Source organism: Molossus molossus, unplaced genomic scaffold (genome assembly GCF_014108415.1).
Source record: "Molossus molossus isolate mMolMol1 unplaced genomic scaffold, mMolMol1.p scaffold_m16_p_16, whole genome shotgun sequence".
Lineage (NCBI taxonomy): Eukaryota > Metazoa > Chordata > Mammalia > Chiroptera > Molossidae > Molossus > Molossus molossus.
In genome coordinates, this window is record NW_023425351.1 from 11,334,622 (window position 1) to 11,347,501 (window position 12,880).

Genomic DNA, 12,880 nt, shown 5'->3' on the forward strand with positions numbered 1-12,880 from the left:
TCCTCAAGATCATGGCTCTGAACTCTAACTCTGATAATTTGCTTAGTTGCATTTCACTGATCTCAGCTTCGACAGAGTTCTCTTGTTCTTTCATTTTGGATTTGTTTTTTTGTTTCACCATTTTGGCTATCTCAGTGGGTTGTGGAGCCTGCCAAATTTTCCCTGTGCATTTTGGTGTTCTGCTGTTTGTGGCTCCCTCTACTTAGTTTGGATTACCCTGGGTTGGCCCACATTAAACACCACTATCAAGTCTTATTTTCCTGGGTAGATTTGCAAGCCCAGAAAAGGTTCAGTTATCCTCTAGCTTTTTCCTGGTGGCTAGTTGTCTCAGTTACTCAGTGCCTTGTAATGTAGCCTTGGTGTTCTGCATAAGAGGATTTCCAGAGGGTGGGATGGATGCTGGTTGTTAATGAGCCTCAATTTGCATTTCTTTGCCTCACCTGGGAAAGGCTTAATCACCTAGGGGCAGGGGCTGCTTTTCCCCTCAGCTCTGAGAAGGAGCACCCTGGGCACTGTCATTTGTGGCCACAACTCAGCAAAAACTCTGAGTGCCCTTCAAATCCTGGTGTCCCCACACAGTTCCAGCCCAGTCTTCCCTCACTCTGCCATAGCCCCCACATTAGTGGCTGTGGCTATTTTAGTGCTCTGTCCTTGCTCTCTGCACTGTGTTGCAGGCTTGGTCTTTATTCCCCAAGGGCGCTGCTCACAGCCAAGACTGCTGCTGTCCGTGGGCTCCCAGCCCACCACCCTCTCGCACCTCCACAAATCCTACCAGTGTCCCTGGTTATATGGTCTTGTCCTGCTGCTTTTCTGTTGCTTTTTTTCTGAGGATTTGTCTTTATTTTAGTTGTAATTCCCATTTGGTCCTGGGAGATCATCTGTGTAGCTTCTATTCACTCAGCCTCCATTTTCATATCCTCTAGGCCTATCTTGTGTGCAGCTAGGTAGCACAGGCCCCCACACCCTGTAGGTCCTGCTGGTAACTAGATCATACAATCCCTTTGGGGACCCAGCTCTATGCCTATATTATGGGCTGCTGGCTCTCACAGGCCTCTCTGGTGCTTCAGCACCCTGCAGTTCCTGTGGGTAATTGGATGGCACGGTCCCTGCTAGGTCGCACAGGCCTCTCTGGTGCCCCTGCACCCTGCAGTTCCCATGGGTGGGCAGCTTGGTCGCACCAGTCTCTCTGGGGCTCAGGCTTCCCACTGCACGTGTGAGCTACTGGATCACACAGGCCTTTGTGGAGGTCCTGCTGCTGGGGCTGGGGAGTGCTGCTGCCCAGTGGGGCTCAACTCCTGTTCTACTATTGCTGTTGTTTTTGGGGATGGGTCTGTGGTCTTTGCTGATGGTCTGTGCTTCTGTTGCCTAGGGATGGATGTCTGCTCTCCAGCCTCTCTTGCTGGGGGTATATCTGGACTCTGATCCAGCTGCTACTATGGGGGATGGTGCTGGGCTCCAGGCTGTCTGCAGTTTCCACAACCAGCACCTTGGAAGCTCCACTACTGTGCACTGGTCTGTGTTGACACAGAGTGTCCACTGGTCCAATGGTGCCAGGTGTACTGGTGGGCTCGATTTGCTGGGCCCTAGCTGCTCCCAATGCCTTCTCCCAGGGAAGACCCGGGATCTTCCAAAATGGTGGGACCTCCCTGTGGCACAGGTAGCCGGCTGATCCCGTCCCCAGCACAGGAACTTTCTGCTCCATGTCTCTGAACTGCTCAGGTTTGGTGGTCCACCTTCATGTCCACTCACACTTTCTCTCTCACTCGCTCACTCGCTCACACACTCACTCTCCTTCCGGTCCTGCCCACTACCATCTTCAAATTTCATCTCTCTTTGTTTCTTAGTGAGTCTGGCTAAGGGTCTATCAGTCTTGTTTGTCTTTTCAAAGAACCAGCTCTTTGTTTCATTGATCTTTTGAATTGTTTTTTTAATCTCTATGTCATTTTATGTCACTAGTTCCTAAAATATATTCTCTAACCCTTGCTCATTTTCTTCTTCTTCTGGAACTCCTCTGATGCAGATGTTACGTTTCCAGTTGTCCAACAGTTCTCTTAAGCTGTCTTCCTCTTTTTTAATTGTTATTTTCTTTTGGTTCTCTGGGTGATTTTTTTTTTTTTTTTAACCCTGTCTTCTAATTCACTGATCTGATCCTTGGCTTCCTCTACTCTGCTGGTTATTTCTTCCAACGTGTTCTTTATTTCTGCTATGTCATTCTTCATTTCCAATTTGTTGGTTTTCAGTGCTTCTAAATCTTTACTCATGCTGTTGATCTTCCTCATTATCATTACACTGAACTCTACGTCTGACAACTTGCTTAATTACATTTTATTTATCTCTTCTTCTGTAGAATTCTTATGCTCTTTCTTTTAGGATTTGTTTCTTTGTTTCACCATTTTGGTTGTTGCAGTGTGTTTTGGAGCTTGCCAAATTTTCCCTTTGGGTGTTGGTGTTTTGCTGATTGTGGTTCCCTCTACTGGGTTTGATGAGTGTAGGAGGATCCAGGTTAAACACCACTGTCAAGTCTTACTTTCCTGGATAGATATGTAGGCCAATCAAAGGTTCAGTTATCCTCTAGCTTTTGCCTGGAGGCTATTAGTCTCAGTTACTTGATGAGCCTTGGGTTGTAGCCCTCAGCTAAATGAAAAAAAATTCCTCAGGTGTTCAGGGTAAGAGGATTTTCAGCAGGTGGGGCAGTTGCTTGCTGGCAGTCTCTAACTGTTAATGAGCCTTAATTTGCATATTTCTGGCCTGACTGGGTGGTGTCAAATCTCTGAGGGAAAGGTTGTTGCTTCTCCCCAGGGCTCTGGGTAAGGGCTCTATGAGTAAGATGGCTACAGTCCTATAGGGAACAAAATTCAGTATAAAACTCCTATGTCCTCTCTCCTAGCTCCCCTAGTCTCTCCACACAGTCCCAGTTCAGTCTGCCCTCCCTCCTCTGTAGCCCAAGGTGAATGGCTGTAGCTAATTAAGTGCTCTGCCATTTTTCCCCCTTGCACCTCTCCTTGTGAGATAAAGCCTCCATTCTGATGATATTAGGCAGGTGTTATGTGGGCACCTTTCCCTGTCCAGGGACTCTGTGCTGTGGAGCTGGCTTGGGGTTTTAACCCTGAGGGAAGCCCTCAGCTGCTGTCCATGAGCTCCCAGCCCACCCTCTTGCACGTCCACATTTCCTACCAGGCTGGATTTGGTGTCCTCTTTCCATCCCTGGTTATAAGGATTCTCTCCAGCTGCTTTTCTGTTGGTTTTACCTGATGATTTGTCTTTATTTTAGTTTTAATTCCAGTTTGATCCTTGGAGATGGTCTGTGTGTCTTCCATTCGCTCCACCACCATTTTTTGAGACCTTAAAGTTCTGGAGTCTGGAGGTCCAAGATCGAGGCGTTATGTTCTTAAAGAACATGGTTATGTTCTTATAAGGGCCCTCTTTCTGGTTCATAGCCAGCTCTGGGTCCTCACTTGGTGGAAAGCATGAAATAATGATTTTGTCTGAATTACTGATAACATGGCCTTGTTGAAGAAAGACAGGTGAACACATCAGTGTTTACTTTAAGTAATTGTTGTTATGGTGACTCATTTCTTATACTGTAATAGTGTAAATTAAAATCCCAGGCCTTCCTTCCTATCCTCCAAGTATTCTGTGTAGGTCACTCTACCTGACACCCACAAGCTGGAGTCCTACTTTATCTGATCATGGAAGAGCAAATGTGGATGCTAGCTCAGTGTCCCTCTGCCTCCTCACTTTTCCTTCTGCTCAGGGCAAGAGGGTAGTTATAAAGCAAGCAAGGTCATCCCAGATAGCCCACCATTGGCTGTACACTGCTTTTGACCATGAGAAGTGAGGATGTCTACTAAACAAGACACATGTGGAGAGAGTCTGGTGTGCTGCCTGGGGACTTGGGCCCATGGTGAGCAGATGCACTGCTCAGGGCAGAGGTGGAAGTACCCAGGGGACAGGATCTCCCTGGACTTCTTGCATGGAACTGGGTCACTGATTTTTGGTTTGAGTCAAGTTTTCTATTGTTTTCAGCCAAAAGCATCTTAAAGGACTCATCTATTCAAGGTCTATGTAAGATTGGCTCTCATTACTCAATAAATATTTTGCAGGCTAAAGTTATTCAAACAACCCCAAAATTCCAATTTGTTCACTGTGGACTTTCTGTTAGTGACCTGTACAATATAGAAGAATCAACTGTGGAAACTGAGTTCTAATTGAAATTTTGAAGTCCTTCATTCCTTTTCCAGATTCTAAATCTGGTCATGGTCTGGTTGACACCTTAATCAACCACTTAAATGAGGACATAAAGTTATAATGTCAGTGGCCAGAGCTGAAGGGAATTGCTATTAAACTAAATAACAGATTAAGGATTTGAAAATATGAGTGCAATTTATTTGCATATTAAAAGAATAGCATGCCATGATAAGTGGGATTTATTTATTACAGAACTACAAGGATATCTTAACCTTGGGAAATCTATAACTTAATATGAGGGTGACCTTAGAAGATCACATCCATGGGTCAACTATAAACTTCCATGAAATTATTCTAATAGATGCCACATAAGGTTATTGGCAAAATTCAACATCTACCACTGATTAGGGGAAAACTTGGAGTAGACCAGGAACAGATGTACCTCTCCTTAACTTGGTAATTGTCTCAGATCAACAGCTGAATCTTCCTTGAGATCATAACACTGGGGGTATCATTGTTAAGATTAAGATCCACAAAGTATACCCTATTAAGTTGCACAGTCCTGGGAGTTCAGACTAGTACAATAACTAATGAGCATTTTAAGTGTGTATTATATAGAGGTTCAAGCACCTCTCCTTTAACCATGAAAACTCCATGAATCAGGTATTATTGTTTCTATTTTGCAGATAAACAAGCTGAAGCCTAAGAAACTTTTGTAACATCTAGCTGACAGAGTGAAGCAGAACATGTATTTAATGTAGCTGTTTCTGTTACTGGTACAGAACAGAAGGGGCCTGCCCAGCTGCTGGAAGGCGTTAAGTAGGGTATGTGATCATACACCCAGAAAACACAGGACTGAAAGATGGTTAAGCTGACAAGTATATGGTAAAGTGACTATGCACAGGATAATTATTTACATATATTTAGAAATAATGTCCCTATATACTAGCAATCATTGTTAGAAAATATAATGAGAGAAAATCCTTTTCACAACAAAAGTAAAAGCTGGTAGAAAAAAAACTTAAACAAAATTTGTTGAAGCTACAATAAATTTTAGACACATTGACTAAATGGAGAAGATTCTATTTTTTTATATGGAAAAAGTTAGTACTATAAGAGCCTTCTCAAATTAATGCATAGATTAAAATAAATCCCATCAAAATCTCCATGGAAACTTAAAGGAATCATTCAAACCTCATCTAGAAAAATAAACCGGCAAAAAAAATAACCTAAAAAGTGTTTTGGGGTGGGGGTTTAGGGGGAAATTCAGAGACTTACCTACCAGTAGCAAATATTACAGTGGATTTTAAAATATCCACAGTCAAGCCGGCATGAACTTGAATAGAGACATGAGGGAACCCTTGGTACCATTCATGCTACTTTTCTGTAGAAATAAAGACTACTATTGTATCAAAATCCATCAGTACCTGAGTCTATTGCACTGCAGAGACAAACTAATGTGTCTGAATGAATCGAAATCCAAGGTCCCTGAGAGCAGTTAGCACAGGAATCGGTCACTTGGGACAGCATGACAGGAATGCGAAGTGCCCACTTTGCGGCCAGGCCTCCTCCACTGGGTGGGACGGGCAGCTCCTGAAGAGAGGGGGCTGGAAGCCAGTGCCACAGTGTATCTACTGAGGAAGGGATAAAGCTCTGTATTCAGGAGATGAGTCAGGAACTCTACCTTCTCCCGAAGCTGAGGAGAATGGAGTCCAGCAAGTTCTCTTCACAACGCTGCTCAGTAACAATTTAAAAACCTCAGTACAGTGATTCAGATGGGAATAGACAGATAGATGTGTAAACAGAAAGATGGACTGACAGGGAAAAAACCTCCCTTGGTAGCAAGGAAGGATTTTGAACTCTTTCTACTGTGACCCTGCAAAATCCACTCTCTTTCCAAACCATCCTGACCATGCATTTGCAAGTGACAAAAATCTGGTTTTACCTAGACACATTTATTCCATTTTTCATCAAATTTGACTGCAGCATCTTCTCATCAACCTATGTGCATTCAGTCCACACAAAAGGCACTGTTGGTAAACCAGAGGGAGGCAGCCCCCATGAGGCCCGCCCGACTGGGGAAGGGCCCCGCTCCAGCAGCACGGTGCTCAGGGCCACCCCTCCCCAGGCGGACCGCTCAGGGCCTCTCTGCCTCCCTACTGTCCCCACCCAGCTGTCACCCAACTCACCTCTGCACTCTTGTCTCTGCCTCATGAGTTTTTGCTGAGGGTGTTTACAACCTCCTTGTATCCCTTTCATTTAATAAACTTTCCCTGCCTGTCACTTCCCTCTCAGTCTTCTATGCACTGACTCAAAGCAGAGGTCTGGGTCTGCGGTGATCGTCTTCCCGGGTCCCGCACCCGACTGTTCCCCCAAAGTGCTGACCCCATCTTCTAATTCACTACTGTTACGTCAGGCTCCCTCCTGGTCTAGTGAGCTGTGCTGGTAAGAAGGTCACAGGGCAGCACCAGGGTCCCAGTCCAGACCACTCCTCTCTGCAAAGACTACGGCCCAGGCTCGCTGTGGAAAGCAGGCCCTCCGAGGGCCACGTGGAACACACAAGAATGCCTTGTTTTAAAGTGGTTTTGTGACTACAAACCAACTCAAAACCTCACTTTTGCAATCACTTCTCTAGACAGTTCCTCCTGATGTCATAGCCACAGCCACCAACAAACACATCACGAGACACATGTTTGCTTCACCTTTCTATGTCAAAATGTGATCTAAAGTGTGCAAGAGTCAAAAAGACACATTTTAAATGACAAAAATAAAGAATTACTGTTGTAGAATAAATGTTTTAAAAGAAAGTAGATTCTTGAGGATAAGATGTGTTATTGCAAAGGTGAAACTCGGCCTGAATTTTGAAAATTACTAAAAAGAAAACATTCTAACTAAAGCTGTTTGCAGTAAAACAGGTTGCCTGCCGCTGGTGTGGCAAGAGGAAGCAGGACATCCATCTGGCTATAAGCTACATAAAATAATCACATGTAACGATTATGGTCCATTTAAAACCCTTTACACATACTGATTTTAATTGTCACAGCTCCAGATGTTAAGTACACAACCTCTAAAATCCTCCCAACTCATGAGTCCACAGTCTGCAACATCTGCCCCCTTACTCCTAAATTTAATCTAGGCTTATTCTAATATGGACTTTAAACATCAACTTTGATTAAAAATATCACCTTTGGGACTTCAGCTTAAACATGGTGAACTAAACACATTTATCTCTGCTTCTTTCCCAACCCCACTCAAATGACTACAAAGGATAAAAAAATGAATAAACAAAGAACAAATCAAAACACATAAACCCACAAGGACAAAAAGAACAAAAGAGAAGATAAAAAATACTGTGGAAGCTGGACAGCCAATGGGCAAATGGTAACTGACTTAGGTTTCTGCTTTCTCCACTCCATTAACAGCCCGCAAAAGGGTAGATGGAGGAAGATGACTAACAAGCCACTAACACTCTAGGACACCCCCTCTCCCCAAATCTTGGGAACTGGAAGCAGTGCTTTCCTGGAGGTGGCAGCATTTAACAGTTAAATTCTGGATGTATAATGGTGAGAGCCCCAGATTCCCAGGAGTGTAGTTATTGTTATTGTTGGGTGAAGTCTGTTTTCCTGCTTGTCTTCTTTTGGGTTAACCAAGTATTTTAGTATGCCATCTTCTCCTCATTGATGGTTCTTTAGCCAACCTTTCAGCTTGTTTATTGTTTTGGTGGTTGCTCTAGGGAACTAAATATGCATCCTGAATTCATCTGTCTACTTCATATTGTTATCCCACTTCATGCATATGGAACCTTACAAGGCTCTAATTCCATTTCTTCCCCCTGCAACCTTTGTGTTACTGTTTCAAATATTTTATTTCTACGGATGTTACATTGTGATCGGTAATTTTTGTACGTTGGTTCTTTCAACAAGTGTCCTGGTAGTTCCTTTCTTCTCTGAGAGGGGAAAAGACAAAGGCCTAGATGGACTGGAAGGTAAAACCTCTAGACAATATTCCTTTAATCAGAGTGTTTCTTTCACTTTTATTTTGTTTTTGGAAGAGTACGCAACACTTTCTCTTTTAAGAACTGGAAGAAAATGTGAAGTTGGTGTCAGATTTGCATAAATGTTGAAGTAACATTATTTGCAGCTCATTCTGTCCACCTGACTTTTCCATCGGAAACTTGTTCAGAAAGTTAAAGGAGCAGCATCTCTTCACCAGAACAGAACATTTTTGTTCAGCAAAACAAGAGCAAAATTTCAAACTGAGAAGTGATTTCATCACAAGGTTCGGATTTGGCACATGCTAAATCTGAGCAGTTCCAAGATTTAGTCTAACTAGTCTCTATTTTCAATGATAAAATAAGCCAAAAGCATCAAAACTGGGTTCGATGCTTTCCAAGATTTGACACGTAAAGGTTACAAAATCATTTAAATTTTATGTATATGAAAATTAACCTCAATCATTTTAATGTGGCTAAATAGACAGGAAAGGAGATTTTTTAAAAGTTGGATATATTCACTTCCAGTCAAGATGGCAGCATAGGTAAACACAATATCGCCTCCTCCCACAACATCAAAATGACAACCTACAACGCAACCATCATTCAAAAATGCCTAACATCGAGTTGAGTGGAAGTCCTACAATTACGAAATTAAAGAAGCAGCCACACTGAGACTGGTAGGAGGGGTGGAGGCGCGGATGAGCTGGTCCCACACCCACATGTGGCAGATAAAAATCAGGTAGGACACCTCGGCTGGGAAGGTCCTTCCTGAGGACTGAGGGGTCCCCGTCCCACACCAGGGGCCTAGCTCAGGGTTCCAGTACCAGGAAGAAAAGTCCCCATAACTTCTGGTTGTAAAACCAGTGGGAACTGAGGCTGAAGGAGGCTGCGGCTTCTGGAGCCCCAGACAGCTCCTCTTAAGGGGCCCACACACGAACTTATTAGGATGTGCTCCCTGTAAGCTTGGAGGGGAGGCAGCTTGAGGGGTGCCAGAGACATAGAGAAAAGAACTGAGCTGTTTGGCCTCTGAACGAGGGCTGGAGAGGCAGCTTTCTTCTGGAAAGACGTGCTGGCGAAGGCCCCTGTTCCTTTGGCGAGCCCTCCCCTGGGACAGCAGACAGCCGCCATATCAGGGACTCCAGCAACCTGGCTCACACTGTTTGCCCCACCCTGGTGATTCCCTGAAGCCCTGCTCCACCCAAATTTTGGGCCCACCCAAGCTGTTTCCAAAGGCTTTACCACAGGAATGGCCTGTCTTAGATCCTGCTTCAGAGTTTCCTAAATTCTCTCAAACAAGCAGCATCTGGTCTCAGCGAGCCCCATATCTCTCATTAAGTGGCCCCAGGCCTGGCACTAGAAGCAACCAGCCTTGGTTCACTACTTGGATTTTCCTGGGCACCTCCAAGCCCAGCAAAAGAAGCAGCCATCTGCAGATCACTTTGTAGCTTATGCCTGGTGGGCCCGGATAGAACACAGGCAGTGGATGACCTTGCCCCAGAGCCAGCACACCCAGTGGACAGCTTCAGACCACATCAAAGCACCATCACCCAACCACCTCCACAAGTGACACACTCAAGGAGTGGACTCAGTGGGTACCAGAGCCCTGATGAAATAAGTCTTACTCTGTGTGGTGGGCCCCTAGACAGCTGATCCTCCAAGGTAGTCAGAGGCCAGTGGTCAGTGGGCACAGCCAGTCCTTGCAGCTGATCAGCCTGAGTAAATCCCTCCCATTGATGTGCCAACAGCAATCAAGACTCAATTACAACAGAAGGGTGTACAGTCCACACGAGGGATGCACCTCGAGGACCCAGCTGGGTGATCAGGGAGGCTATGCCACTGGATCCTACGGGACACCTACAACAATAGGCCACCCTACGAAGCCTAGAAGACATAGAAACTCTACCTACTACAAAGAAACAGTCACAGGGAAGTAGCCAAAATGAGGAGACAAAGAAACATGTCCCAAATAAAAGGAAAGAATTGAACTCTAGGAAAAGAATTAAATAAAACGGAGATACGCAATCAATCAGATACAGAGTTCAAAACAATGGTTATAAGGTTGCTCCAGGAACTTGGTAGACATTCAGGGAACTTAAGGAGACCCCCAAGGAACTTAGTGAGAACATCAACAACATAAAAAAGGACCAGTCAGAAATGAAGGATGCACTAACTGAAATAAAGAATAATTTACAGGGAATCAATAGTAGAGTATGGAAAGCCAAGAAGCAAACCATCGATTTGGAATATAAGAAAGAAAAAACACCCAATCAGAACAGCAAAAAGAAAAAAGGAATCCAAAAAAATGAAGATAGTGTAAGGAGCTTCTGGGACAACTTCAAGCATACCAACATTCACATCTTGGGGTTGCCAGAAGGAAAACAGAGAGAACAAGAAATTGAAAACCTATTTGAAACAATGATGACAGAAAAATTCCCTAGCTTGGTGAAGGAAACAGACCTACATGTCAAGAAAGCACAGAGAGTCCCAAACAAGAACACCAAGAGGCCCACACCAAGACACAAGACACATCATCATCAAAATGCCAAAGGTTAAAGACAAAGAGAGAATCTTTAAAGCAGCAAGAGAAAAGTAGTTCTTTACCTACAAGGGAGCTCCCATAAGACTGTCAGCTGTTTTCTCAAAAGAAAACTTTGCAGGCCAGAAAGGAGTGGCAAGAGATATTCAAGGTGATGAAAAGCAATGACCTACAACCAAGATTACTCTATCCTGCAAAGCTATCATTTAGAATCGATGGCCATATCAAGAGTTTCCCAGACAAGAAAAAGCTAAAGGAGTTCATTACCACCAAACCAGTATTATATGAAATGTTGAAAGGTCTTCTTGAAGGAGAACAAAAATATGAACAATAAAATGGCAATTAATACTTATCTATCAGCAATTGAATCTACAAATAAAATGAGCAACCAGAACAGAAACAGACTCACAGATACAGAGAATGTTTTGTTGCCTGCCTGATGGGTGGGACCGGGGGTGCTGGGTGAGAAAGATGAAGGAATTAAGAAGTACAAATTGGTTGTTAGATTGATGAACCTCAAAGGGAAGCGGGGAGGGAGGGCGGGATGAGATAAACCAAAAAACTTCTATGAATATATGCATAACCCATGGACACAGACATAGTGTGGGGAAGGCAGAAATGGGTGGGATTGGGGAGGAGGAGGTCAATAGGGAAAAAAAGGGGGGAACATCTGTAATACAGTCAACAATAATGATGAGTTAAAACCAACCAACCAACAAACAAACCCTGGGGACGGGGGCACCTACATGCCACATGTGCCCTGCTGAAGGCCTGTGATTCCAGAATAAAGATGAGAAGGACAGCAATAAAATATCTGTTGGCAATATTTAAACCAAAAAGTATTAGGTAATAAAATCCAAGAATAAAACATAGGAAATCAATGAAATAAAATAATCTAAAACTATAAGTCTTTATTGAGCTCCATAAGAAAATTTTTGGACCATAGTACCATGTTAAAATTTAATTGAAAAATTTAAAACTCTCTAAATATTAGCAGAGTACTGATGTAATGTGTATGTGTGGATGGATGGACAGATATAGACACATATTATTTCAAAACACATATTTGCCATTCACTACTTTGCAACAATTCCCCCAATTTGGTTAGGATAACAGGTGATTTTTGTTAAAGTTCTAGTAAGGAATGGTTAAAGAGAAAACCATATTTGGAGTGAGAATCCTTTAATAACTATATTCATTTCCAGAGCACAATAAATATAGAAATACAAGGAAGGTATGTAACAGTAATCTTTTCCTTAGGTACAGAAAGCACCTACTTTTATACAAGTTAATGGGGAAACACTTTTTCCAGAAATCAACAGTGGGAAAAGCTACATAACAGAAGAAAATTACAAACAAAATGAAAAATTATCTAAGTGCTGAGGCTCACACTCCAGGGATCTTCGCGGGTGGACGGGAGGCGGGCAGCGCAGCTCAGCTCCGGGCAGCAGCAGTCTGAGGTTGCTCGGACTGGAGCTGTTTACCAAGATATTCCCTAAAAAAGAAAATAAAACAACAAGGTACATTAGAATTTAAATGGTAAAAGATCTCTTTTCAAAACTGAAGTACAATATAAACTGTCATATACATTACTATCTAAAAATTAATAAACTAATTCTATAAAACAAATCTTTTCAAATTTTCAAAAGTACCTATACTGTCTGAATTTTAAACACTATTTAAAATACACAAGCAAGTCATCACACACATGAGCAAGGCATTCCGCGTACGATTACGGGGCATGCAGCTCCTTCTCAGGTAGTCTGCTTTACTGCGGCTGCCGCGGCTGGCCATCGGTGCAGGTTTGAGACTGCCCAGTCAGAGGACCTGCTCTGTCTCAAGCAGCTCTTACAAGCCTTGTGATTCTTGATGTTACTTATGGTAGTCTGTTTTCATGTGCTCTTGTGTTCATCCCCCGATATAGATACTGGTATTCTCTAACATCGGGAAGTGTGTTTTTCATGTGTCAGTCTAGTATAGTGACCCCTCCAACCTGTTCTTCTTTCTCAAGATTGCTACAACCATTTGGGGTCTTTTTTGGTCCACATACTTTTGAAGTATGTGTTCTATATCTGGGAAGTATGCTGTTGGTATTTTAATAGAAATTGCACTGAATCTATAGATTGCTGTGGGTAGTATGGGCATTTTAATAATGTTAACTC

The 12,880-nt window shown here is 43.2% G+C and overlaps 1 protein-coding gene across 2 annotated transcripts in view; it reads right to left on the reverse strand.

Moving 5' to 3' along the window:
- Positions 1–11,723: 11,723 nt before the first annotated feature.
- The window catches only part of ATP6V1H (ATPase H+ transporting V1 subunit H), a 174,606-nt gene continuing 173,449 nt past the window's right edge, over positions 11,724–12,880 (reverse strand). The window contains exon 13 of one of the 2 annotated variants that reach the window (XM_036263933.1): positions 11,724–12,213. In XM_036263933.1, coding sequence (XP_036119826.1) covers positions 12,153–12,213 — 61 coding nt within the window. In that variant the 3' untranslated portion in view covers positions 11,724–12,152. The remainder of the gene's footprint in view (positions 12,214–12,880) is intronic. The other variant, XM_036263932.1, reaches the window with a different exon arrangement.